Source organism: Cavia porcellus, unplaced genomic scaffold (genome assembly GCF_034190915.1).
Source record: "Cavia porcellus strain 051 isolate PalLab524CR breed Dunkin Hartley unplaced genomic scaffold, mCavPor4.1 scaffold_31, whole genome shotgun sequence".
In the NCBI taxonomy this organism is placed as follows: domain Eukaryota; kingdom Metazoa; phylum Chordata; class Mammalia; order Rodentia; family Caviidae; genus Cavia; species Cavia porcellus.
In genome coordinates, this window is record NW_026947514.1 from 10,872,400 (window position 1) to 10,899,612 (window position 27,213).

The following is a 27,213-nucleotide window of genomic DNA, read 5'->3' on the forward strand; positions in this document are numbered from 1 at the left end:
ACCAAGTTAGTAGGTTTTTTTTTCCTATGGTTTGATATAGAACAACCCACAGTGGTAGCCTAAATATATCACATCTAACCAGTATCACAGCATTGTGGAAAGAGCAGAAAATGGAATTCAGAGACTTTAGCTCTACATGTGTCTCTGTCACTCATAGCCTCCTGTGTGATCATGAAGAATTTAGTCAACCATAGTGGACCTTCATTTTGTCCTCTGTAAAATTAAGAAGTAACATTAAAATTGTTTGACTGTAACATTATGTGATTTCCAAGTCATACTGAGAAGGTTGAATTAGTTGTGAGATTAGGTGACATACTGACAGCATGAAAATGTTTTTAATTTCATGAAATAAAAATTCTGAAATCACTATCAGATGAGAAAGAGGTATTTTATGTTTTTGGAGGAAAACAGAGACCAGTAAAAGAATATGACAAATAATGGACAAATCAAAAGCTGTTTTTGCCAAATCTATAGGTTGTGTTTTTGTTGTTTTTATTTTTCTTCACGGCTGCCCTTATTTAAAGTGGGCTCTTTCTATGTTGATATTTTGTATACCTTCCCCTTACAGCTGAAATATCTGCTATATGTCAAAAAAAGGTAAGAGCACACCATCTGTTGTGGGGCATGATTTGCTGTGTTTGTATGTAAATTCATTCATTGACATCTGCCTCATTCCTGCACCATGGTTTCTCAGTATGTACATGTCACTGTACTTGTTAAAAGAGAAAGAAAGTGATTTAGCATGCAAAATTGTGATGTTCAAGTGGCCTGTATTTCTATTTCCATTTCTGCTTTTGCTCACTTGTCTTTCACACATTGTTTCTGTTATGTAATTTGAAATAAAAACTTGTAACTTGGGATAGGAGCCTTATTAGAAAAAGGTTTGAATGATAGTGCAATGCTTGTAACTTAACTTTAGTAAAGGATTATTTATATGCTAAAATTCTTTATTGCTCTAAAATGTAGGGCAGTTTAATATCTATATAGGAAAACATACTATGATTGAATTTATATGGAAAATTTTTATTTATACAGTTAAATAATATACCTAGCTAAAGAATTTCCCTTTCAAATTTCCCCTAACTGCTTTCACAAACTTTCGCTAAGTCACTTCCACTTTTTTCTCTCTCTTTTTTTTGGGGGGGGGGTAGTTGGAAAGTATGAGAAGGTAGTAGTGTCTTATGAATAGCTCTGACTCATTGAGATCTTTAGACTCCCCTCCCTTTTTTCTGTGTGGATCTTGTTCAAATCACTTAAACGTTTGGGTTGTGGGTCATGGTTAGGTACTTTTGGGCATGTATCTCAGTTATTATTTGTTGCATAATGAACCACCGTTGAGGGTAGCAGCTAGTAATGACCAATTGACCGCAATTCTGTGGGTGGGAGATTTACTCCATGTTCAGCAAGGCAGTTATTTTAATAAATTCTTCTAGACTCACTGATGTAGTTGCACTGTTGGTGGGTGGGGTGGTGGTTCCAAACGTCTTACACATATTTGGGGCCTTAGCTGGGTTGGCTGTAGTGTTTGGGATGACTGAGGTGTCTGGAGCTCCTTCATTCCATGAGATGTTCCATTCCTTAGAAGGCTGAGCTGGACTTTTTTATAAGTATTCTGAGAGAGCAAGAGTGAAGACAGCAGTGCCCCCGAGGCAGGAATTCAGAAGTCACACAGCAACAGTTCTGCCTCACGCATTGGTTAAAGCAGGTCTTGAGCACACAGATTCACCAAGTGGGAGACTAGGATCCTTCTGGTTATAGGAGCAGTAGCAAGAATTTTGTGGTCATATGTGATCTACCACAAATCTACTCTCTAGACATCATTATTTAAGTTCTTTCTATGTGTAAAATATGCACATTACTTTGAAAGACTTTCCAACAGCTTCCCTAATTGTGGCTTTACTCTTAAAATTCAGTGCAGTGTCAGTCTGCATCTGGTATGTCACTGATGAAGCTGTTTTGGCACAAAATCTATGGACTGGAGACTTAGGAATTAAAAGGACAGTCAGCTGTCCCTGCACATCCAAGACACTGGTGTGACAGGGACAAGATAACAGCAATAAACCTTTACTCAGAAAGGTGAAAGGAAGCAGATAGCATTCATTGGTCGGTGGCAGCTCCAGCCTTGAAAACTCAGCAGCTCTTTGCTGTCTTCGAGGGATAGCAAATGTGCCTTTATTAAGATCATCTTTTGCTTCCTTGGACTACTTCCATAATTCATCTGTCTTCACAAGGTCTGGGCTACACTCTCTAGGATATCTTTTCTTTTCAATAAAAAACAGCACGTTACAGTAACAACCTGATGCCTGTGTGCAGAAACTGGGGTTTCACAGACCTATTTTCATTTATGACTGTGTTTACCCACTTTAGTTTTAGATAATAGTGCTTTTGCTAGTATAACCGTGGTAAAAATTTCATGAATTTCTTTGTCTCTTTTTGGCATCAGGGAATCAAACTCACAACTTTGCACTTGCCAGGCTCAGTGGCACTTGCTGTGCCACTGAGCTAGATCCCCAGCCCCCAACTCCATGGCTTAAAACAGATTTTATCTGGGTTTGGGGCTTGCCAAGTCACCTGTATGATTATTATTTTTTTCTTTTTTTTTTTTTACTGTCTTTTTTTTTTTTATCGGTACCGGGGATCGAACTCACGACTGCCTGCTTGCAAGGCAGGTGCTTATGCCGCTGAGCTAAATCCCCAGCCCCTGTATGATTATTTTTGAGGTAGTTTTTTTCCATATACTTTTGGCATTTCAGTTTGCCTCTAAAATTATTAGAAGCAATTGTCTTAACTGCAAGAGGTCATTTCTTACTTTTAGGCTTTTACAAGCTTGAGAGACTGTTATGTAAAACAATTTTCTTTTTCTGTGTGTGTTCTTTTTCTTTTTGTGATCCTAAGTATTGAACCCAGAGCCTTGTCCATACTAAGCAAGTGCTTTGCCAGTGAGTTAGAACCACAGCTTAAGTTTAAAATCAGCATGTTCAGGCTTTGGTGGCATATCCAGTATATTTGAGACACAGAGTATTACTTTTAGTATTAAGTTTCAAATTAGCATATTTTTATTGCTTATCCTTTAGGAATTATTATATTGTATGTGAAATTAATTTAGATAATTTCCATTAAATTCATAATAGTTTAGAATTGTTTGAGCATGCTCGGGGCACAGGTGGTGTTTCTATCTCTTTGGTAGGGCATATTCCTACCTTTGAGTAATAAGTTTGAAATAAACAATGATTGCATCATGAATGAAAGATATAGACCTTGTTTTGTTTTAGTTCAGTTTTTTGTTGGTTTATTTCAGTTCTATCATTTGATGAGACTACTTGAAATTACAGATATTCTTTAGTTTATGATGGGATTATGTCCTAATAAAACCATCATAAGTTGAAAGTGTCAGTAGTTAAAAATGTATTTGACACATCTGGCCTGCTACATGTCCTAGTGTAGCCGGGTTAACCTTAAATATGCTTGTCCAGTTTCCTGGGGGAGCATCCATCATAGAGGGTTCTCAGATCTTCACCAAAGTCTGATTTCCTAAAGCCTGGGGTATTCTAGGCCCCTGAGGTGTTCACATCTTCACAAGCTCTACTGAAAGGCTGAAAAGCTCTCTGGACACAAGAACAGTGAATATGTGGTGGAGCGTGCCTGATGGGCTTGGGGCACATGGTTTTGTTCTGATGTCATTGTGTTCCTGATGGCTCCCCAGATTGCTTCACACAGCCTCCCTCATCCCCCTAGTGTCAGGGCAGCTCTGAAGCTCTGACAAGAGCCATCAAGCAGGAATCTCTTTGCTATACTACTTTCCTCATTTCCATCACTTCATTTGTTAGCTCCTTTCCTGTGGTTGATGTCAATGGCTGATGCTGTGCGTGATTCTAGCTGTGTTTTACTGTGACCCTGTGGTGACCAGTGACAGCTTCTGTGAGTTTAGATAAAGAATGTGTTGATGGGAGGGGAGAGACTTGCTTCCGGGCCTGGAACTCAGCATAGCATGGTCCCTACCTACCCTTGTTTGCCACAAAGACAAAGGCGTGGTGGAAGTCTGACCTTGGATGGTGGTTATAATAATTTTGAAAGTTTATTCTAGAAGTTACAGTTTTTCTTTTTCTACTCTCATGTGCTGTGTGATTTCCTCTCTCTGGACAATGATTTTTCAAAAACATGTATTTCTGATGAAAACACTCAAAACATTACATTCAAATCATCCAGAAAGTATCCTCCTCATCCCTGGTTTTCCAACACATTCCTTCTGGTCTACTAGAGCATTTCTGTCTCCCTGGAAGACATTCTTCTCATCTTTAGTACTGAAATTTATCTGGTTAGACAATAGATCATGCTTTGGAAACACGTGGCACTTTAGCAATGTGCTGTCACTTCTGGTGGCCCCTTCAGTTTCTGTTTGCCCCAGTACTTAACCACATTTACTTCAGCTCAACTTTAATTGCTGTTACTTTCTCTGCTTCTAGAACTGCAGTTCCCATGTCAGAAGAGCAGTCGTCACCTGCTTTTCCGCAGGGTGCTGCGGTCGTCACGGAAACAGGCCAGTTAGGTACTGCAAAAGATGTCACTCGAATCATCACAGTAGTGAGGTGGGGGCCGCTGCGGAGACCCACCTCTATCAGACCTCCCCACCCCCCATCAACACTCGGGAGTGCGGCGCCGAGGAGCTAGTCTGCGCCGTGGAGGCCGTGATTAGGTAATACGCACTTCGTCAGGCCTGGTTCCCACCGTCCCCAAAGACCTTGCCTTTGCTTTGAGCTAACTTTGCACACTGCCATGTGTGGAGTCAGTCTGGCTTCAGATACCCTAACCTAGCAGGCTACTTTCCCACACTGTTGCCATGACGATGAATTAATTCATGCATTCAGTAAATATTTTTACCCAGTTCCAATTATGTGCCAGGCACTGGCCTAAGCACTTGAGAAAGAGAAGCAACCTTCAGTAGAAACCTTCTCAAGTAGCGACTAGGAAAGCATAAACATGTCATTATGTTCCACTCTGGTGAGTGCTGTGTTAAGGCCTGAGCAGGGGCTGTCTAAGGGTCCCAAGGACTGAGGCTGTGCTCAAGGTGAGGGGTGGAGATAGGGATGCTTGGCTTGAGTGACAGCAACATTGGCCAGTCAGGACGATGGGAAAGATTATGGAACAAATTGTCTGCTTGTGAGCAATAAGGTGCTTTAAAACTGAGTAAGATAGTGCTGAGATAAGCCTTGAGGCAGACGGGGCCAATCCTGCAGCCTGCTGGGTTTTTCTCTTTGTATTTTGTGACAGAGAACGCAGGGTTTGAAATGATAACCTCTAGATTCATTCTCTTTTTGTGTAATATTCAAGAAAACCCGATCTTTAAAAATTAGTATTAGGAAATAAGTTTTTAAGGAGAAGGAATGAGTCTTTTCTATTGCTTTTATCCCAGTAGTTGAAACATAGTGGAATGTTGATAAATGTTTGTTAAATCAGGACAAAAGACAAACCAGCCACACTGCTATCCTCTTCCTCATCACCATCGTTACTGTGATTTTTTTGTATTATCTAGTTTTATTTAAATGTGTTTTATTTATGTATGTTCAATCACAGTGAATCTGTGATTCTTTTTGATATGTTATATACCTAGCTCTTTTTCATGTTATTGTAAAGTTATATATTTATCACTTTTAAGTGGATAGAACATTCATTCACATATCTTATTTTCCTCCCCCATTAGATATTTAGATTTATTCCATTTTTAAACTTCTATAAATAACTTTGTTATTTTTGTGCATAGTGCTCTTCCTTTTGAAAAAATTTTTGAGGGTAGGTTACCAAATGAGTTAACTTGTTAGAAGATCTGAGTGTTTTAGTGGTTCTTGGTATGTTACCAAATTATTTTCTAAAGCGTATGTACAAATTTATAATGCCAACAGTGCATATGAAGTTAGTTTTTGCTGAACTCTTGCCAACATTTTAAAAAATTGTTACTAGTTTGGCAAGTTGATAAAGAAGTCTTCATCGTTACACTTTTAGGTTTTTAAATGCCAGATATTGAACGTTTTTCCACTTGGATATAAATGCTCAATCTCTCCTTGTCTCGTGTATTTACCATCCATGTAATTTTCTGGTAGATACAGAGAAACCATTGACATATAGTAGGATGATTGGTGAACTACAAATCAGAGACATCAGTTCTGCTTGTTTATAACTGATTGAAGGAAGTAGCCTCTTTGCATCAACTGTTTGTTCATCGTTGAAGCAGAAAGGAGTACAAAATAGTTAAGAAAACGGAATTATGCTTCCAGGAGCAATTTGTACTACTTTAAAGGAGAACAATCAGTGACGAGTGAATAGTCCTGAAGTAGTTGCTGTGACTATGTTATGATCTAGAATGTGTCTTCCCACAGTCTAATTTAGTACCGCCCCTTTTTGGCAGCTTGTTGAAAGAAGCTGAGTTCCATGCTGAGCAACGGGAACATGAGCTTAATCGTCGGCGACAGCTGGGTCTCTCCTCTTCGCACCATTCCCTGGACAACACTGATTTTGATAACAAAGATGATGATAAACATGACCAGAGGCTGCTCAGTCAATTTGGAATATGGTTTTTGGTAAGTAAAAGAAGTTAACTATTCTCTGCTTTCTTATTTCTCATTTCAACACTGTACTAATGAGGACTTTCTCCTGTTCTTTTGAAAGGAATAGTGGAAAATTAATCTTAGCAGTAATATTGAATAATCTGGGACAGTAGTTCTTAATCCTGGATACATGTAAGATTTACCTAAGAAAGCTTTTAAAAAGTAACAATACTTAGATCCCAACTTAGAATCTTAGGACTTTTTGTTTGTTTGTTTGTTTTGGTGTTTTTGACACAGGGTTGTATTATGTAGTTCATGCTGGCTGTGAGTTCAGTATGTAACCCAGGCTGGCCTTGAACTTGCAGCAATCCTCCTGCCTCAGCTTCCCAAGTGGTGGAATTAGAGGATATACTGCCACATACAGCTTAGGAAATTTTAAAAAAATCTCCTCCGTTAACTTTAATAAGCAGCAAGGCATTGAAATCCATAGGCAGTGAAATGTATCTTCTTGACAAGAAACAAATGGAAAGGCTGCTAGTACCGATCATTAGGAACTACATTTAAAATAATTTACACTCCATCATTTTTGTATATGAAATTTTTCTTGAAGTTCAGTCTCTGCAGAATGTTTTGTATATTTATGTCAGGTTTGTGTAACCAGAGAAATTATAGCCAATCTAATACAAGAAATGTGGTTTGCATCAACTTACTCAGTGGAGATCAAATGTACAGAAACAAAGCCTCAAGTTAGTTGGGTGCATCAGTTCTACCAAAATGCAGTCCCCTAACATTCCCTGTTGATTCTGTCTCCATAGTGATGTATCTCTTTTGTGCTTGCATACAATTTCCTGAAAAACTCTTTACCAAATTTGGAGTTAGTCATTAATCTCATCTGTCTTGTTTCCAAAAACTTATTCTCTAATGACATTGTAGCGACTGCTATTGGGAACTCATTGATGGCATGGACAGTGCTTTATTCTTTTTATTCTTGTACCCTGCTTCAGTGCTCAATAAAAGATAACTTAGAATGAGTAAATGAATGGTGTTATTTTAAAAAATCTCTTTCTAATGTGTTGACTGGGAGCTCCAAGGTATCAGAATTATTACTGCTACAATGTCCTTACCTAAATCTGATTATTTTAGAACTGAAATGTAAATAGATTGTTTTATATTATGGGTATATTATGATTGTTTTATATTATGGGTATATTATGATGAAGATATCACTTCACTGACTTATCTTTTTATGAGCATTTTGCTAGTACAAGTTGTATAATAGATTGCTTACAGAAAAAAATGCCTGTTGGAAAGTAAAATCTTTTTTCTGATAATTTTTTATTTTAAAGAGAAAAAAAATAGAAACCATGATACAGAATTTCAAAAATAGAAAATCAGCAATGATTAATATATTGTGTGTTGTTATCTTCAAAATATTTGTTCAGATTATAAGATATAGGCATGCAAAACTGATCAAACAATATAAGCACAAACTCTTCTTTCCAGTGAACTAAAAGAAACCAATAGTATAATTATCTATGTTGCATATATATATTATTTTCTTTTTCCTGGGAGGTAGAATCTTGAGGGGATATTATTATTGCAATCCATCTAACCCAGTAGAAAGGAACACAGTTCTGAATAAGTGATCATCATTTATAAAACTTCCTGTTTCAAATGGATTATCTGGAACGTTCTTTCTCTTTTTTTTTTTTTTGTCTTTAAATGAACATTATTAAATTTGTAAGATGGATGGAAGTTGAACAGGTTATGTTCTGCCCCCTCCAGGTGAGCCTCTGTACGCCCAGTGAGAACACACCTACAGAAAGCTTGGCAAGGCTGGTGGCTATGGTATTTCAGTGGTTTCACTCCACAGCATATATGATGGATGATGAAGTTGGAAGCTTGGTGGAAAAACTGAAGCCTCAGTTTGTCACCAAGTGGTTAAAGACGGTATGCGATGTTCGCTTTGATGTCATGGTCATGTGCCTTCTTCCCAAACCCATGGAATTTGCCAGGGTAAGTGGTTGACAAACAACTTGGAATTTAGTTAGGGAGGAGAACTCAGGGAGAAGCACTACCTGACCGTCATAGTGTTGTCTGTGCCTGTGAGTGGGGAGAGAGTTTCTCTTTCCCCACTTCCCTTCCTCTCTTTCTTCTCTCTCCTTCCATCCCTCTTTGTTTTGGGAAAATTTTATAACCACTTTTTCAAGAATGTGCAGCTTTGATGTTGGTTTGGTATAAATAAGGATGGCCAGATGGACCTGTGAGATATCTTTAAAAATTTTTTTCTGTGAGATTGCTACGATTCCATCCTTTCCTGTCATGGTTTCACATGTATTTTTAGAAGTGATAGTAGAAGTCCTTGTCCTGTCACCTGAAATGCTGAAAAGCTTCAGAAACTGCCAAAATGCTCCCATTCCCTTATCTTCCTGCTTCAGTTCAGTGAATCCCAATCTGCAGATACACAACCGGAAGACCTTGTATTCTCTATTAATTTGTGTCTAATCCCAAAAGGTGGGTGCCCAGAGTTAGTCTTTGATAGCAACACATGAAATTTTTTTTCAAAGTGTTTTCTAAGATTTATTTTTATTTGTGATGTTTTGTTTTCTTTCAAAAAGGCCTTGAGACAATTTTCAGTTTACAACTGCACTGAAATAGGACATTTAAAGATAAAATAATACAGATCATCATGAAGGAATAGCTTTTATTTGATTTCCAGGATTCATGATTAGTACATTCAAGATGTACTTTTTCTTTGGTGCCACCTACTGACTCATTTATAAAATTGAATTTTTACATAATGGAAATTTCCTATTTCCTTGAAAACTTTGTGTTGATGTGTTTTCTATTATTATTTCTTCTAGAGTAATGAAGGATTGGTGTATTATAATTATGGAAAATGAGAAAAAATTATGTTGGTTGGAAAAGTTTTCCTCTTCCAAACTGTATTTGAGGTCCTGCAAGTTAACTGATAATAAATTAATAGGAGAGAAGATAAGGTTTATTTATGAATTCATATGGCAGTAGTTCATGATAAATGGCTCCCCAAAGAGCCAGAGATAAAATATTTATATGCTAAATGGAACAAAGTGTTTTTTTCTTCCCCTCTTAAGAGTCACCAAGAATTTATAGAAGTTTTTTGGACTTTTTGATGCTAATTTCTTCCTGGCAGCTGAATTCACATGAAACTCCCTTTGGAGGAAGGTTATGGAGAAGTATTTTCTGGCTACTCTAGTTAGATTTTGAATATAAGAGTTCCTAGGGCCTGGGGTTTAGCTCAGTGGTATAAGTGTCTGCCTGGTAAGTGCTGTATCATGAGTTCAATCCTTGGTACAAAAGAAAAAAAAAAGATAAGAATTCCTTGTACTGCTTCTTTAGTGTAAATGTTTTCACTTTAAAATAATCACTATACCAACTCTGTGGGATTTCAGTATATTCCCACATTTCTTTTTCTAGAACTTCTCTTGGAATTTCACACAGAAAAAGCAAGCTAGATAGATTTCTTTGGAGAGAAGCATCAGATTAGAGATTACGTGATAAGGGATCTCCAAGGAGAAAAATGCATAGATTAGCACAAGGAAACAAAGAGATATGCAAAAATTAATGGCTAGAGGAGATGATGAACCTAGACCAGAGGTCACCCAGTTGAGAAGATTTCTAGATTTGGGACTGGAAGTATCTTTAGACAGATGGTGGAATAAGAACAGTGTGAATGACCCTTATTTCCTAGAACAGATAATGAAAAATTGTGTGTGTTTGGTGAGCTTCTTAAGTGGCTCAAACCATTGTAGGAAGACCTTCATTGAAGTGTGTAACTAGTCATAGAGCTTCAGCTTGTTGAGCTAAGGGATGAGACTATCTAGAGTCTTTTTAAAATATCTGCTGCTGGGAATCGAACTCACAACATTATGCTTGCCAGGCAGGTGCTGTGCCACTGAGCTATATCCCTGGCCCTTACCTACAGAATAAAGATCTGTGAAGTAGGCTTTAGCTCTCAGTTGGTACCTACCACATTAGGGAGAAAAGAAAAATGGAAAGCTTAACTACTGACAAAATTGCAGAGTCTGGTTTACTAAGAGGTGAGAAATACCCCAAAAATCATGAATAGGACTAGAATCTGATAATTTGGGCTATAATTTTCCATTGAAACAAAATTTCTGCAGTCATCACCATTTTAGTTAAGGAAAATCAAATAAAAATATACATAAAATATGCCTAGTCTCATAAAATTTGATCTAATCATTTATGTAAGTGTAGCAAGAATACAAGGCTTTTTTTCAAATTTTCTTTGACATAACTTTTGTAAGCAAGCTCAGACTGGACTTAGATGTCTTAGTAGTAGAAAGCAAGCCAAGAATTTGTTATCAGACTTCATCTGTAGTACTTATAGTTTTGGATTATTTGCTTTTATTTTGAGATCCTCAAAACATTCTGATGTTCCTAGGCCTGCCAAGAAATAACCTTCCTTACTTATATGTATATATATGTCTGAGAACCCTGTGAGATGGTGTTTTCAAAAAGGTTTTCTAAATACTAATTCTGTCAACTCTGGTTACTAAAAACTGAATTATCTGATTAGACATCTTTTCAAATACGTTGTTTTACAAAGCTTTGATATTTTAACCAATTTTCCCAATTATGTCTTATTTCAAAGAACAGATTCTTATTGAACTTATAAAAATAACTATTATCTATGAAAATAAGAATACTCACTAAGAATTCTGAAAGAATCTAGCAGAGAGAGAAAAAGATAAATATTTCATTTTGTTTATAAATTTACCAAGTTTTTGAGTTGTATATAGCTTAGGAGAAAAGAGAAACGAATTTCTTTTGGCCAGAAAATAAAACATTAAAAAGCCAGCAATGTTCCAAACCAAAATTCATGAAAATTAAAATCATTCTTCAACAGTTCATTGAGTCCCCTACAATTCATTTTTGTTCTGCTTGATCTGAGTTAGCAGTTTTATGAGCCTATCATCTCCTCTACCAGCGGTCTGGCAATCTGTACGCAGGGGTATGATCTCAGAATTATTGAAGTAATGCTGTCAGAAACATACCCTAGAGTATCTATCATAGTTTTTCACCCCATGGGCTCCAGACTGTTCTTTTTTGTTGAAGAGAGAGCATTCTGGCTAGGAGAAAAACATCACAGTAAGACAATAATCTGAAAGGCAAAAGAAATAAAGTGGCAATAAAGGTCTGGTGAGTTTATTATGCCAAAAGTGACAAAGAAATTTTGTTATTTCAGTAGCATACACCATTTAAATAACTGAAATTAACTGATAACATCTGCCATTGTTGTCTGCTGTCAGGCCATGGAACATAAGGATTTATCATGACAGGAAGGGCACTGACAAATTCCTAAAGTACTTATAGCAGTTCCTGAAGTACTTATACTGGTATCATTTTCCTGTATAAAAATACCCTAACAAGTCAAGCATCTCATCTTAATTGGCCGTATATTCTGAACAATTCACATAATGTATGTTGTACATACACACACACACACACACACACACACACACATATAAATCCCACTACTAGAGAGGTCAAAGCAGAAGAACAGTAAGTTTAAGGTGAGAATAAAAATGGGCTGGGAAATACCTCAGTGGCAGAGTGCTTGTTCCATCTCAATGCTGCAAAAAAACAAAACAAAAACTTAGTTTTTTTAACAGTGAGAAGATGTTGTTATCTTGACTAATCCAGGATATGATAAACGAAACGAATTTATTTTGATAAGATACAATGTTTCTATTTTAGTTAACTCAGGCTGTTATAACAGTACATAGGCTAGATGGCTTATAAACAACATTATTTTTTTTACATTTCTGGAGTCTGGGAAGTCCAAGATCAAAGGACATCAAGTGTCTACCAAGGGCCTGTTTTCTGGTTCACAACTGAAGCTTCCAACTGTGTCTTCACGCAGTAGAGGAGTCAAGGCAGTAGTCTAGATTCTCTTTTCAAAGGGTGTTAATCCTGTTGATGAGATCCTGTGCTGAGGACTTCCTAAAGGCATCAGAGTTCGACATATGTGTATTAGAGGACACAAACACTAAGCCAGTAGCAGTTTCCTAGAGACACTCCAAAGATAAAGAAAACTCCTTTATAGTCTAAACAAAGCTAAAATAATCTAAGCAATTCTGTTCTTTTAAGAGAGGAAAAACCGAACTCTTAATTTTCATCAGTACCTTATTAATAGTAAAGCCCATTTTAAAGCCTTGAATTGAATACATTCAACCTTGGTGAACATGACTAATTCACAAAATTCACATTCTCTTTTTGTCTCTGTTTTTCTCTCTCCTCCCTTTTGCCAGATACAGGCCCTTTGTAACTTTCTATTTCTATTCAGATTTTTTCCTTCACTTTCCTTTTTCTTTTTCTGTAAACTGCTAAATAATTACTGTAGGAGTAATTGTTCTTTTTGTCCTTAACAAAACTATGTCTTAGGTTTCTTGACTACGTTGTGTAGAGTTTTTTAAATTCTTATTGTTAGTGGTCTGACTTAAATATATTGATTAAAATTTTCAACCTTTGTTAACCTTTACTTTCCAGAGGAAATAGACAATTGTGGATTGCCTATTATATACATTTGCTAGTATTTTGTAACATATGAGCAAATTTTGTGGGTATGCCATCTAACAACTTACAGAGATGTACAAAATTTGCTTCTTTTAAACACAATTTCTCAGTGTGGCAAATAAGTGGATTCATTAACAAACCTAAATATCCTTTAATCTCTCTGTTGAAAAGAAGCTAAAAGTAGATCAACTTGGGTTTAGTAACTAATATTTTATCTTACATCTCACTTTAAAGATAATAAATCGTATCTTATTTAATAATCTTTTATCTTATTTAGAAGTGATCTAGATACTCACTGAATATCTATTACTTAATTTAAGTTAATATATGCTAATGTTTCAAGATCCCAGATTGATTTTGGAAACCACATTTAAGCAGACATATTATAAAACACAGTTACTACTGAAATACAATTTTTCAGAATGATTCAACTTGATTAAAATCAAATTTGAATAGTCAAAATCTAGATACATAGTTTATTTGTCTAGTAAATTGAGGTATAATCAAAATGTAATTCTCTTTTCATACTTAATGCTGATATCCTGAAAAATTTTTTAATTAAGTAAACAATACTAAACTGATCTTGGTTTAGTCATATCATATGAATTTAAAAAGTATTTAAATTAGTTCTTATGTTTCTGAGTATTGTAGGAATATTTAATTTATATAAGTGCCTATTTTTTTGAAATCCACTTAGAATATGAGTCTTTTAAGGAATTTTATACAATAATTTGGCAATATTGTCTAAAGGTAAGATGATAACACTTATATACATAATATATAGGTATACAGGCACACAAAAATATGAGTTATATTAAAATACAAATGTTTAAATTTTAAAATATTTATTGTGAAAAAAGATACATTACCATTAATCCTGCTAAAAATACTCTCCCTTAACTTTAAACTTACCTCTATATTCTTGTCACTTTTTGAAGCAGGTCTGGAAGTCCTCTTTCATATGTCTTTAATGGCACTGTCATGGATGTCTCAATGCCCTGAATTGATTCAAAACATTTTCCCTTCATGATCACTTTAACTTTGGGGAAGAGCCAGAAGTCACCTGGTGCAGATCCAGTAAATAAAGTGTGTGAAGACACAATAATGTTTTTACGAGCCTGCCTTTTCATTGAATGGCACTGGCTAGCAGCATTCATTCTACAGAACTGTTTAAAAAATCACATCTCATAAAGATGCTCATGACTTCCAGAACTGCTTCATTAAATGGCCAGAATGATGGGCAAGTGTGTTCAAAGCAAGAGAGAATACTTTGAGGGGGATTAATGGCAGTAATGGTAATAAATTTAAAAAATTTAAACATTCATATTTTTATCCTAACTCATTTCTGTACCCATGTCTATAGATGATTTATACAGGTCATATCTTCTTACCTATAGATAGTATTGTCAAATTATTTTATAAAATCACCATATAATTGGATTACTCTGTGTAGAGACCTTATAATTTTCAAAGTAATAAAAACTCACTGTAGTTTACATAAGATTTGGTTTTCATCTTCATCCCACTTTTATTTGATTTGTTTTTCTGGCAGATGAAACAAGTTGTTATCTGTTCAGTACTAGGGATAATTTTTTAATCAATATTTATGGGGAAAAATATAAATTGCTTTTATTGTGCATTCATTCATTCTGTCTGTCTGTCTATCCATCTATCTTAGGGAGGCTGTGGCTAAGCCTCTGGGGGTCATTTTAGTCAGCTGTGAAGCTGCTTTTCAAAGACTGGATTGAGGTAAGGGAAAAGGCATTAGGTTTTTAAAGTGTATTTTAGGTGCTGATTGATGTTCATAAGGAGAAATAAAATTTCTCAAGTTGTGTGTAAAGAAACATAGAACATGTGAAGTAAGGATGAGTAAGCCTCAGTTCTGGGGTTGAAAATCAGTTATTTCTTCCCATGTTTGCATTTTAAAGAGAGACTCAGTTCTTGAGTAGATTTTTAAAGTGACTTCTCTGCAAGAGTCTTCAGGGCATATTTTTCTATTGCTGGGTTTCATCCTGAGCAAACCGTAAATTCTTATGTTTGAGGGCTAGTCAACCAGAGATTCGTAGGCACTGACTGAGGAGACAAAAACCTAGGGCAGTTACTGTTTGAGTGTTTTTTCTTTAGGGCAAGACAGTCCTTTTTCCAATGTTCTGATTTTTCTAGTGTCTTCCAGCATCTCCAGATGACCAAGGGAGCTTTGGGATTGATAAGAAGGATGGGAGGGTTCAAGGTTACTCCTAGGGAGAGCTATATTCTGTTTTTATGAGACAGTAAGTCAAGGACAGTTATTTTTAATTCTTCAGGGATCTGAGGGACAGCCTCAACAATAATATCAAAGGGCCAGTCTGCTCTTGTACTTGTATGGTTTACTTCTTTGTGTCAGAGAAATGATTTTTCAAATGCTGTGGAAATGAAAAGATTCCTGTGTTCTGGGGCTTCTTGATTTACTGAAGCATGCTCCTGGAACGATTCCACAAAGCCTTCAGGATATGTGGCTGCTGTTCTGTGAGTGAGATTTTACTTTTGCCCTTAACCTTAAAGGGAAGGCTTCTGTAAAAGTTCTTTTAGAGCTTGATTTGTAAAAAGGTATAGGGAGGCATTTATGGTGGGTGCAGACTAATTTTTGTTTTAAATATGATTTTTGTTCTTTATTTTTGTTAAGGGACTCTTTTAGACTAGTCTTGGTGCTTTTTATGTGTATTTTTTCTCCATTTGGTTTTCTCATGTGCATAATAGAACATTGTTTTGGGGTGGGTGCTCTCTGAAACAAAAAAATATTTTTCTTGTCTAAAGTTGTGTGTGTGTGTGTGTGTGTGTGTGTTGTGCCCTGGGGATCATACCTAGGGCCTTTTTCACACTAGACTAGTGCTTTGCTAAGCTACATCCTTTCCTCCTAAAGTTGGATATTTCATTAATCACTTGGACAATTCAAAGTTGCTAGCTCCTTCTTCCATTGATTCCATGGTGACATCAGAATTGATAAGCCTGAGCTGTTTTACCTTCCAAATGCCATACTATAGATACAGTTGCCAAATATGAAATACCAAATTTCCTACTGAAGGATCCTTTAATTTTCTGTCTTGTGGGTCACTTTTTCACCAGGTAGCTAGCAGAATACACACGCTGTAGAGGTGTAGTAGCCCCATACAAGTGTTTAAGTCTTCCCATTTTAACACTTCTTTTGGGAATGCTCTTTTTGCCAGTACCATATATGTTCTCAGGTTAACAAGGACCCCTGCTAGTTGTTTAGTGCTACTAATAGCCACCCAATATTGACATTGCCCCAGTCTGGTATGTATTATCACAGTTTTCAAGTTAGAGCTGGTCCTGCAGAGATACCTGACTTTAACCATATGGTTCCCAAATATTCAGTGTTCCTCAGGAGCAAAATTATAACTGGATTTTTTCTCATCCTTATATGTGCTGCTCATTATTTTTATCCAGCCTCACTTGTTCATGGTTCACTCCATGAATTTTAGAACATTCATCTCTCAGTTCCATTGCTGACACCTCAGCCAACCATGGAGAAGACATGGTTTATGTACACTTTTTCATAGTACAGCATTGGGCACAGACGCCTCTGGTATGTTAACCATTCTTTCTCTTGCCTTATACTATAGCTAGTGGGACCGTCATTTTCTCCTTTCCAGAGAGGTTGACAGTTTGGGAAAGGTATAGTTCTAGGTAGCATGACACTGAATTTAGTGCACATCCTGCACTGATAAACTTGAGTTCCTCTGGTCCTTGCCTGGGTAGCTGTTACAGGTCTTCTGGGGAATGCTGTGCTGATGGTATACTTCCAGACTAGTATTTGTTGCCTGCTTTGCAGGAGATTATGTTGTTGCATCAACATCAGGGTGGAGGCCAGGTACCCTTCCTCTTGATGTTGATCAGATCCGCCCCAGTGTTGGTTAGGTGTGGAACCAGAAGGAGCTCCTAGCAAAAGTTGCTGTCTTGTGGATGTGCTAGTTTCTAATGATGATAGTGTGACTCTCGGACAGATCCAGTGAGGACAGGCACTTATGGAGCTGAGAGAATGTGCTGTGCCCTAACTGCCATAGCTGATTCCCTTGCAGGGCTAGTACAAGGTCTGGTTTGGGGGTTAGTAGAGGCAAATCTATGCAGAACCCACAAATTACAGGAGCAGCAGCCATATACCCCATACTGTGGGCCCCACACTGGCTACTACTCCAGATCCTAGATCCCGCGCTGTCTCTCAATTCCTGGTCTGGCCTGTGGTTATCACCAGTCACCTACATGCTCCCTTGTCCTGGACCTGCCACTAAAAGTCCTTGTAAACATAACAGTTTGTTTTTTCAAATAAAAGGATCCATAATCTGATCATTCACCAAATTTAGGATCTCCAATGTTATGCCCATTCCAAAATATGATTCAAAACTCAGAAGCCTTTATGTGACTTAACTGTAAGCCATGTATATATAGCCAAAGATAACTTAGTAATGAAATATTCCAGGAGCTCATTGTTGACTCTTCTGAAGTCTGTGCAACAGTAAAAATCCCAGAAATAAAATTCTTTATTGAACACGGTCAATCACCTGGGATTTTGATCAGTATGACACCAAATAAGATTCATTCATAAAATTGGATTCATTGGGATGGAGTTTAGTGTTAGAGCATGTGCTTAGTATGTGTGCTGGGTTCTGGTTTCAATTCCCAGTGCCTCTCAAAAAAGTAGAATTCATTTAAAATGAGGCAGTTTTCCACAAGTATTCTGTTACATGGTGAAGACCTAGGACCAGTTATTCCTTTGTTACTTTTATGCTTAGGAGAGAAATAGAGGATCTTTAACATCTAGACTAAAATAATTTAAATTTGTAAACTCATTGTTTATGATTTTTCTCATTGCAAGAAATTAAGGTAGTATCTTGATTAGTAAAATATGCATCTGTTAAATTCATGGGTCCAGCCTATGTTTTCTGTAAAGAAAATTTGCAGTATACAGTGTATGGTAGTATAAGACTATGTTCCTCTAACGCAGAAGTTTAATTGTACCTATTATAATGAATTTATTACACTTTAGAAATGATAATGGTCCAAAAAGTATGCTTATCCTGTTAAGAAAAAAAAATCTTTGGAATTATAATGCATATATGATTTGAAAGGCCTGCAGTAGAATAGTTCAAACTTAATCTTTGATCAGTATTTGGCTCTTTTGTTACCAGGATATAGCTCAGCAGCTTAAGTGCCTACCTGGCAATCACAAGGTCCTGAGTTCAATTCCTGATACCAAAAAACAAAAACAAACAAAAGACTTGAATCTCTTTTTAATTGTCTTCTTTTTTGTTATTAATGGATCTTAATGGTGGTTTGTAGATTTTTGTAAATCTGTCTAGATTCTTGGACTGAGACCCATAGGAATGGGCTGTGCCCTTTCTCTGTACTCATTCTTTTTTACAAAATCCTTGAATGTAATTGAAACATATATTTTGTTATTTTCCCTTGTTGTAAAAACCTCACTAGGTTGGTGGATACTGGGATAAGTCCTGTAGCACAGTGACTCAATTGAAGGAAGGTCTCAACAGAATCCTTTGCCTAATCCCCTACAACGTGATCAACCAGTCAGTGTGGGAGTGTATTATGCCAGAATGGCTGGAAGCCATCAGAACAGAAGTCCCAGATAACCAGTTAAAAGAATTCAGGGAAGTATTAAGGTGGGTAAGTAGTTTAATGAAGTCATTGTAATTATAATGCTATTGAACATGTACTGTGTGCCAGGCACTTTGGTAAGCACTTTATGTAATCTCCTTTACTTTTTAACTATCCTTTGGTGAAATTTAAAGCCCCCAAATGGAATAACTGCTGTAAATTCAGCTAAGATGACTTAGAATTGTTCAGAAAAGATTTTGTTTTCTGTGGAAAAATACATATACACCATGTTGTCCAAGAAATTTAGGATATGTTGGGAAAGTACAAAGGGAAATGTGTTTAGATGCTGCAGAGCAACTCTGATTCTTTAGAAATGCGGTTGCTTCTGTTAAACGTAATATGAATATGAACATTAATGTTATTGCAACTGTATGGATGATTTATATCTATTCTAATGACATTGACTGTTCTCTTACAGAAAAAATGAGATGTGTTAATAGCAGTTCAGAATACAAACTAAAGGTTTGGGCTCTCCAAACAGGGTAGAGCTAGAAACACTTCAGTGGGATTAGTAGGCCCTAGTAATATGCCCACTGGTCATCTATTTTTGTTGATCTGCTTTCCAGCAAAATGTTTGATATTGAACTTTGTCCTCTACCTTTTTCGATGGAAGAGATGTTCGGCTTTATTAGTTGTCGGTTTACGGGATACCCCTCCTCTGTACAAGAGCAAGCTTTACTGTGGCTTCATGTAAGTGAATGATATGGTCGTTTGGGGCAATAATTCTTAGCTGATAAGCTTTAGATACATAGGTACAGTTGGGAAAAGTTTTTCCAGGTTCCATAAATGTGTATGTTTGCTGAGGATTTTTGTAAAGTTATATTTCATACTCATAGACAAATGATTAAATTTCAAATAAATGAAGCTCTAGAGGTGATTAATAAATTTATGTAATAGCATTATTAAATTCATAAGTCTACTGGTTTTTATAAATTCCAAGCTGTCTAGGATTCTGAGGAATCTTTGATATTAAATGGATCTTTTACTTGGAAATGCTAAGAGGTACTGATTTAAGGAGAGGCTCATGCTGTTCTCTCAGCCTGGAATGACTTTCCCTTTTGTCTCCATTTGTGAACTCTTAGCTTATCTTTTTCCCCCTTCTTTTCTCATTTTTTAAAGTTTTACCTTCTTTCCTTTTCTCCTCACCCCTCCCTTGTTCACCTCCTCATTTGATTTCCTTCCTATTTCACAATGCCAATTACACATTTTCATGTTTATTTACACTCTTGGTTTCTTATACCAGAGGAACAACATGCTATTTGCCTGTGTTCAATTTATTTCACTTAAGAGTGTGATCTCAAGGTGCATGCATTACCTAGAAATGTCTCAAGGTTATCCTTTTTATGGCAGAGTAGTACTCCATCGTGGGGAAAAAACCACATCTTTATCCATTCACCAGCTGATGGGCATTTGGACTGTTTGCAAGATTTGGCTATTATGAACTCTGTCAAATGGCATACATATGATGCTTTTAATTCTTTGGGGAAGATACCAAGAAAAGGAATAGCTGGGCCAAATGGAACCTCTAGTCCTAGTTTTTTGAGGAATCTCCCCACTCATTTCCCCAGTGGTTGCATCAGTCTGTACTCCCACCAACAGTGGAGAAGAGTTCCTTTTTTCTCCACAGCCCTGCTAGCATGTGTTATTCATTGATTTCTTGATAATAGTCATTTTTTTTTCCTGGGGTGAGATGGAATCAAGTATTGTTTTAATTTGTATTTCATGAATAACTAGTAATGTTGAACATTTTAAAGTATATTTATTTGCTGTTTGTATTTTTTTCATCTCAGATGCCTACTTTTGGATTGAGTCTTTAAATTTGGAGGGTTTTTTAAAAAGAATTCTTTACATATTCAAGATGGCATTCCTTTGTCTGAGCAATATCTTGCAAAACTTTTTTCACACTGTGGGTTGTCTCTTCACTCTGTTAGTGATTCTCTTGCTGTGCAAATGCTTTTTAATAAGATGAGATCCCAGTTGCTGATTGTTTGTGGTAGTTCCTTTGAGGCTGAGGTTTTGTTCATAAAGTCTTTTCCTGCACCAATGTCTTCTAGAGTTCTACCTATTCTATTTTCAGCAGTTATTTTTTGTTTTAATAGTTAGATCTTTGATCCATTTAGATTTTATTTTAGTGCATGGTGAAAGATATGGGTCTCATTTAATCTTTGGAAAGCCAGTTATTCCAAAAGTATTAATGATGCTATCTTTCTTCCAGTGAATGTATTTGACACCTTTGTGAAAGATAACTAAGTATACATCAAGTTGACTGTGCATCTTCTGATCTGTTCCGTTGATCCTTCTAGTACCATGCTGTTTTTATCACAGTAGCTCTGTACTGTAATTTCAAGTCTGGGATTGTGAAGTGCCCCCACCTTACTTTCGTTGCCCAGAATTGGCTTTGCTATTCTAGGTGATGAATTTTAGGGTTATTTTCTCTAGTTCTCTGAGATTCGGAGGTTTGATGAGGATTGTATTGAATCTGTATGGTAGTATTGAGAATATGGCCATTTTCACTATATTGGTTCTTCCTACCCGAGAAATGGGTATATTTCCATTTTCTGATATCTTCTTCAATCTCCTTTATCAGAGTACCATAGTTTTCAACATAGTTGAACTAGTTTCAATGTATTGAACAATGTAGTTTTACTGCTTTTGTTAGATTGATTCTTATGTATTTCATTTTGTTGGATGCTATCATAAAAAGTGTTGTTTCCCTAATTTCTTTATCAGTGAGTTTGTTATTCATGTACAGGAAGGCTATTGAGTTTAAAAAGAATTGTTGACTTTATCCAGCTATGCTACTGAATTTGATTATTAAATCTAGAAGACTTTTGGTGGAGTTTTTGGAGTCCTCTATGTAGACTATCATGCCATCTGAGAATAATGATAATTTAACTTCTTACTTTTCTACCATTATTCCTTTTATTTCTTTTTCTTGTCTGGTTGCTCTGGCTAAAGTTTCTAGAACTATATTGAATAAGTGTGATTACAGTGGACATCATTGTCTTATTCTTGATTTTAGAGTAAAAGCTTTCAGGTTTTGTCCATTTGAGGTGATGTTGGCTGTTGGTTTGTCATACATGAGTTTTATCAGATTGAGATAAAGACCATCCATTCCAATTTTCTGTAGGGCTTTTATCATGAATTGGTATTGGACTTTGTCAAAAGCTTTTTCTCTATCTGTTGAGGTGATCATATTGTTTTTGTGTATGGCTATGTTAACACAGTGTGTTAGTTACTTTTCTTTAATTACTGAGACAAAATATTCAACACCAATAATTAAAGGAGAATAGGTTTAATTAGCTCACACTTTGTGAAGGTTTCAGTCCATAATCAGCTGGCTCCAAGACAGGGTGGCACATGGTGGAGGGGCCATGGTTTGTGGTAGTAGAAGACAGCAAAAGCAGTAAGAGCAAAAAGAGGGGAAAGCAAGCCTCTTTTTCTCCCTTATATTGTGTGCAAGCTATGCATCTTAGGGTGAGTTCTTTACACCCACACCATCTCTACACCCTCCTCTTAGGCTGAGGACATTTACAAAGTGAGGACCCTCGCCCCCTGTTGTGTCATCCAGCTTCTAAACTTTTCAAGCTGACACAATGAATCAACCACTACAATGTACTGGAGTGTAAACAGCTACCCCAGGAGATGTCCTTTATACCCCAGAATATAGAACTACTGAGCTTCTCAGCCGAGCCTCTAAACTTCTCAAGTTGACACAATATATCAGCCATAACAATCCACCCCGTATCAGCCTGGCAACCAGGCACATTTCTTCAAACTGATCTCCAGATACAAAAACGTGTGTATTATCATTTCACAATTTGAACATTATAACACAGGATTAATAATCCTTGAGAACCAGTATTAGGGGCATCAACATTATATTACATTAGAACCATAACATTTCACCTTCGGTCCCCAAAGAATCATGCACATCCCTTTATGCGAAAGGGATTTAGTCCATATAAGAGTTGCCAAAGTCCTAACAATTTCAGCAATGCTGAAAAGCCAAAGTCCCAAATCTCTGAGCTATAAGGCAAACTCTTAGCTGCTAGCCCCTGTACAAATGAAAAGTTTGTTCAACATTTCCAACATTCAATGGCCCAAGGTAAACCTTTACATTCCAAAAGTTACAAATGGGAATACAAAGGTTTGGGACCAAACCAAATCCAAAATCCAGCAGGGCAAGCATTAAGTCCTGTAGTTCCATGTGCGGCATCCAATGCAACCTGTGGCAAGTTGTGAACTCCAAAGGGCCTGAGTGACTCTGCCCCTATCACACTTTGAATGGTTATAGCTCCCATGCCTTCTCTCTTGGGCCTACTCTTGCAGGTTTCCTAGATGATCCACATTTCTGGCTTTTCCAAAGTTCTGGGCTCCCCACTGACCTTTGATTTTACCCTCACAGCTTCACAGTGTGCTCTCAGGGGCACACTGCCTGGACTCCCAGGCCTTCTGAAATTGAACTGAAAGTCTTTTTAACCCTAACTTTTGCATTTTGCCTGCACCTAAAACCAGTGGCATGTGAATGATGCCAAGGTTTGCTGCTAACTGGAGCATGGCTTTCCTCTCTTGAGTGTAGGGATCAAGTGCCTGGATTGCTGGGCACTCTAAATCCAATTTTTCTTTCTTTCTTTCTTTTTTTTTTTCTTTTTATCAGTACCAGGGATCGAACTCACTACTGCCTGCTTGCAAGGTAGGCGCTTATGCCACTGAGCTAAATCCCCAGCCTCTCTGAATCCAATTCTGAGGAACAAATTTTCTATGCTGCCACCATTCTGAAATATGGTGCTTTGTGGCTTCCTCCTCTAAGCAGATTCTTTCATTTTGTGGTTTTGAGCATGCAAAGTGTGGAGACTTGCTGCTTTTTGTGATGCCTTCAGGTCATCTTATATATTTTCCTGTTCCTTCTCAGCAATTGAGATCTTGGTTTTATCTTTGTAGTACACAGCTTTACTAGAGTTTCATTTTTCACAACTGATTTATTATATTTATTGGTTTGGGTATATTAAACATCCCTTCATACCAGGGATGAACCCTACTTGGTCATGGTGTATAATATTCTTGATGATTTGGTTCATTCTGTTTGCTAGTATCTTATTGAGAATTTTTTCATCTGTGTTCATTAGGGAGATTGACTTGTAGTTCTCTTTCTAAGTTGGGTCCTTCTCTGGTTTTGGTATCAGGGCACTGCTTGCTTTCAGGAGTCAATTTGGGAATATTGCTTCCTTTTCAATTTCATTAAGAGTTTGAGAAGTAGTGGTAGTAGGTCTTCTCTAAATTTCTTGTAGAATTTAGCAATAAATCCATCAGGGCCTGGGATTTTCTTTGTTGGTAGGTTTTTAATTACATCTTCAATTTCATTGATTTCTCTAGAATTTTTATATATTCTTGAGTTAGCTTTGCTCTTTTTTTAAAAAACTTTTTATTGGTACCAGGGATCGAACTCATAACCGCCTGCTTGCAAGGCAGGTGCTTATGCTGCTGAGCTAAATCCCCAGCCCTTATTCTTGAGCTAGCTTTGATAATTCATATGTATCTAAGAATCTGTCCATTTCTTTTGCATTTTCCATCCTATTGAAATTCAAGTTCTTGAAGTAGGTATAGATGATCTTCTGTATTTCTGAAGTATCTCTTGTGACCGCACACTTTTCATTCCTAATTGTGTGGATTTGAGTCTTTTGTTTCTTTTTTGTGATAAGGTTGGCTAAGGGTTTGTCAATTTTATTTAGTCTTTCAAAGAACCAACTGTTCAGTTCATGGACTGTATTGTTTTCTTAGTCTCAGTTGCATTAAGTTCTGCTCTGATTGTTATAATTTTCTCTCTTGTATGAGCTTTGGGCTTAACTCGCTCTTTTTTTCCTAGAAGCTTGAAGTTCAATATTAAATTGTTAATTTGAGTTCACTCTGTTTTCCTGATATGCTTATTCACTGCTATAAATTTTCCTCATAGGACTGCTCTCATTATACTCCGTAAGTTCCATTATGTTCCGTAAGTTCCGTTATATTGCATTGGCATTATCTTAGTTATTTTTTACTCATCTCTGAGACAAAATACCTGAAGCCCAAAGCTGGGAAAGGAAAGGTTAATTTCTTACAGTTTTTGGAGTTTTCAATCCATACTCAGTTGGCTCCAAGGCAGGCTGGCATGGCTGGGTCACAGTTCATGGTGGCTGCAAACAGCAAGCAGGAACCAACAAAGGGCAAGACACATCTTCTTCCTGCCATTACATCACATCCTGGCTCCACCCCTATGTGAGTGGAGCACTGACATCATCAATCCAAGCACTAGACAATGAATCATCACAAATGCACAATGCAAACTCATGTGGCCTGGGGGCCACAGACATAAACCATGACATTCCACCCCTGCCCCCCAGGACTCATGTACATCCTTTATATAAAAGACATTTAGTCCACCTCCAAGAGTTGCTAAAGTCCTAACAGTTTCAGCATTGCTGAATAGTCCAAGTCCCAAGTCTCTTCCAAGATCTATGGTAAACTCTTAACTGTAACTCCCTGTACAAATGAAACAAAGTTAAACATTTCTGAAATGCAAAGGCACAAGATAAACATTACCATTCCAAAAGTTACAAACAGGGGAATATAAAGCATTGGAAACAAAGTAAGTCCAACATCCAGCAGGACAAACATTAAGTCCTAGAGTTCCAAGCTCAGCATCTGAAGCAATCTGGTTATAAGCTCCGAAAGGCTTGGGTGATTCCACCCCCACGGCACTTCCAGAGATATCAGCTCCCACAGCTTTTCTCTTAAATCCTCTCTGCTCACTTTTTGCAGCTTTCCTTGGATGACCCACGTTCCTGGCTTTCCCAAACTTCTGGGGTCTCCACTGCACCTTTGGCTTCACTCTTACATCTTCACAAATTGCCTTCTCAGGGGCACACTGCTTGGCTTCCCAGGCCCTTTGCTTCCCAATCGAGGTGGAAGCCATTTTACCCCCAGAATTGGTGCATTCTCCTTGCACCTAAAATCAGCACCATGTGGATGTTGCCAAGGTTTGCTGCTAGCTAGAGCAGTAGCCAGGCTTTTCTCTCTCTTGGTTGTAGGGTTCAGTTGCCTGGATTGCAGGGCTCTATTTACCTGATTGTGAGGAAAAGCTTCTCTATGTTGCTGGAACCTCATGTGGCCTCTGTTGCCATTCTGGAACCTCATGTGGCCTCTGTCACCATTCTAGACCCTGGTGCTCTGCAGCTTTCTCCTCTGAGCAAATTCTTTTACCTTTGCAGTAAGGCTGCAAAGGTTGGGGATCTGTTTCCTGGGATGCCCCAGGGCCATCTTTCTTATCTCTCTGTTTCCACTCAACAATCAAAATCTCAACTCTGTCTTTACAATCCATAGCCTTCCTGGAATTTTCCTTCTGGCCAAACTCACAGCATTGTAAATGCTGGGCTCTTTGATCTTGATTTGCAATGTAAAGCTGGCTAAAAGCCCCCAACAATAGCCATGCCACAGCCTCAAGGTTTGATTGCTTTTTAATTTCTTTTTCAAGATTAATCAGTCCATTACCCTTGGTCTCAGTCTCAGGCAAAGTCTCTGGGCAGGAGCAAAATGCAGACAAACTCTCTGCCAAGCCATAACACACGTCATGTGGAGCCCAACAACCAATGCAGTCCTTCTTCCCAGCAGAAACCTCCCAAGCCTGGTCTTTACCATCAGGCTTTCTATCAGCCTTCTGGTCTACTGAGTTCTGACCAGAATCTCCTCTACAGAACAGCCTAAGCTGCTCCAGCTCTATGCATTCAGGTGACATGTCAGAACCTTTCCAAACTCTGCCCACAAGCCATTTCCAAAGCCTCTTGAGAAACATGGTGAGGTATAGTCCCAGCAAACAACCCCACTCCTTGGTACCAAATTCTGTCTTAGTTATTTTTTACTCATCACTGAGACAAAATACCTGAAGCCCAAAGTTGGGAAAGGAAAGATTTATTTCTTACAATTTTTGGAGGTTTCAATCTGTACTCAGTTGGCTCCAAGGCAGGCTGGCATGGCTGAGCCCCAGTTCATGACAGCTGCAAACAGCAAGTGGGAACCAGCAAAGGGCAAGACACATCTTCTTCCTGCCATTACATCACATCCTGGCTCCACCCCTATGTGGGTGGAGCACTGACACCATCAATCCAAGTACTAGACAATGAACCATCAAAAATGCACAATGCACACTCATGTGGCCTGGGGCCCACAGACATAAACCATGACAGGCATTGTCTTTCATTGTAGAGACTAATTTTTAAAAAATTTGATCTGTAACCTATTGGTTGTTCGGGAGGTTGTGATTTAATTTCTATGTGTTTATGATGTTCTTGTGGTTTTTTTTGCCATTTATTGCCAATTTCATTGAACGTTCTTCTGAAAATATGCTTGGGATAATTTCAGGGCCTTTCATGTACTTCTATGACCTAGAATGTCA

At 37.4% G+C, this 27,213-nt stretch overlaps 1 protein-coding gene across 10 annotated transcripts in view; it reads left to right on the forward strand.

The window, feature by feature from the left end:
- Unc79 (unc-79 homolog, NALCN channel complex subunit) overlaps positions 1 to 27,213 on the forward strand; it is a 272,072-nt gene that overhangs the window by 103,915 nt on the left and 140,944 nt on the right. For all 10 annotated transcript variants that reach the window (XM_063241428.1, XM_063241425.1, XM_063241421.1 and 7 more), the window contains 6 exons: positions 569 to 597; positions 4,464 to 4,693; positions 6,401 to 6,572; positions 8,325 to 8,555; positions 18,600 to 18,790; positions 19,352 to 19,475. In XM_063241428.1, the coding sequence (XP_063097498.1) occupies positions 569 to 597; positions 4,464 to 4,693; positions 6,401 to 6,572; positions 8,325 to 8,555; positions 18,600 to 18,790; positions 19,352 to 19,475 (977 nt within the window). The remainder of the gene's footprint in view (positions 1 to 568; positions 598 to 4,463; positions 4,694 to 6,400; positions 6,573 to 8,324; positions 8,556 to 18,599; positions 18,791 to 19,351; positions 19,476 to 27,213) is intronic.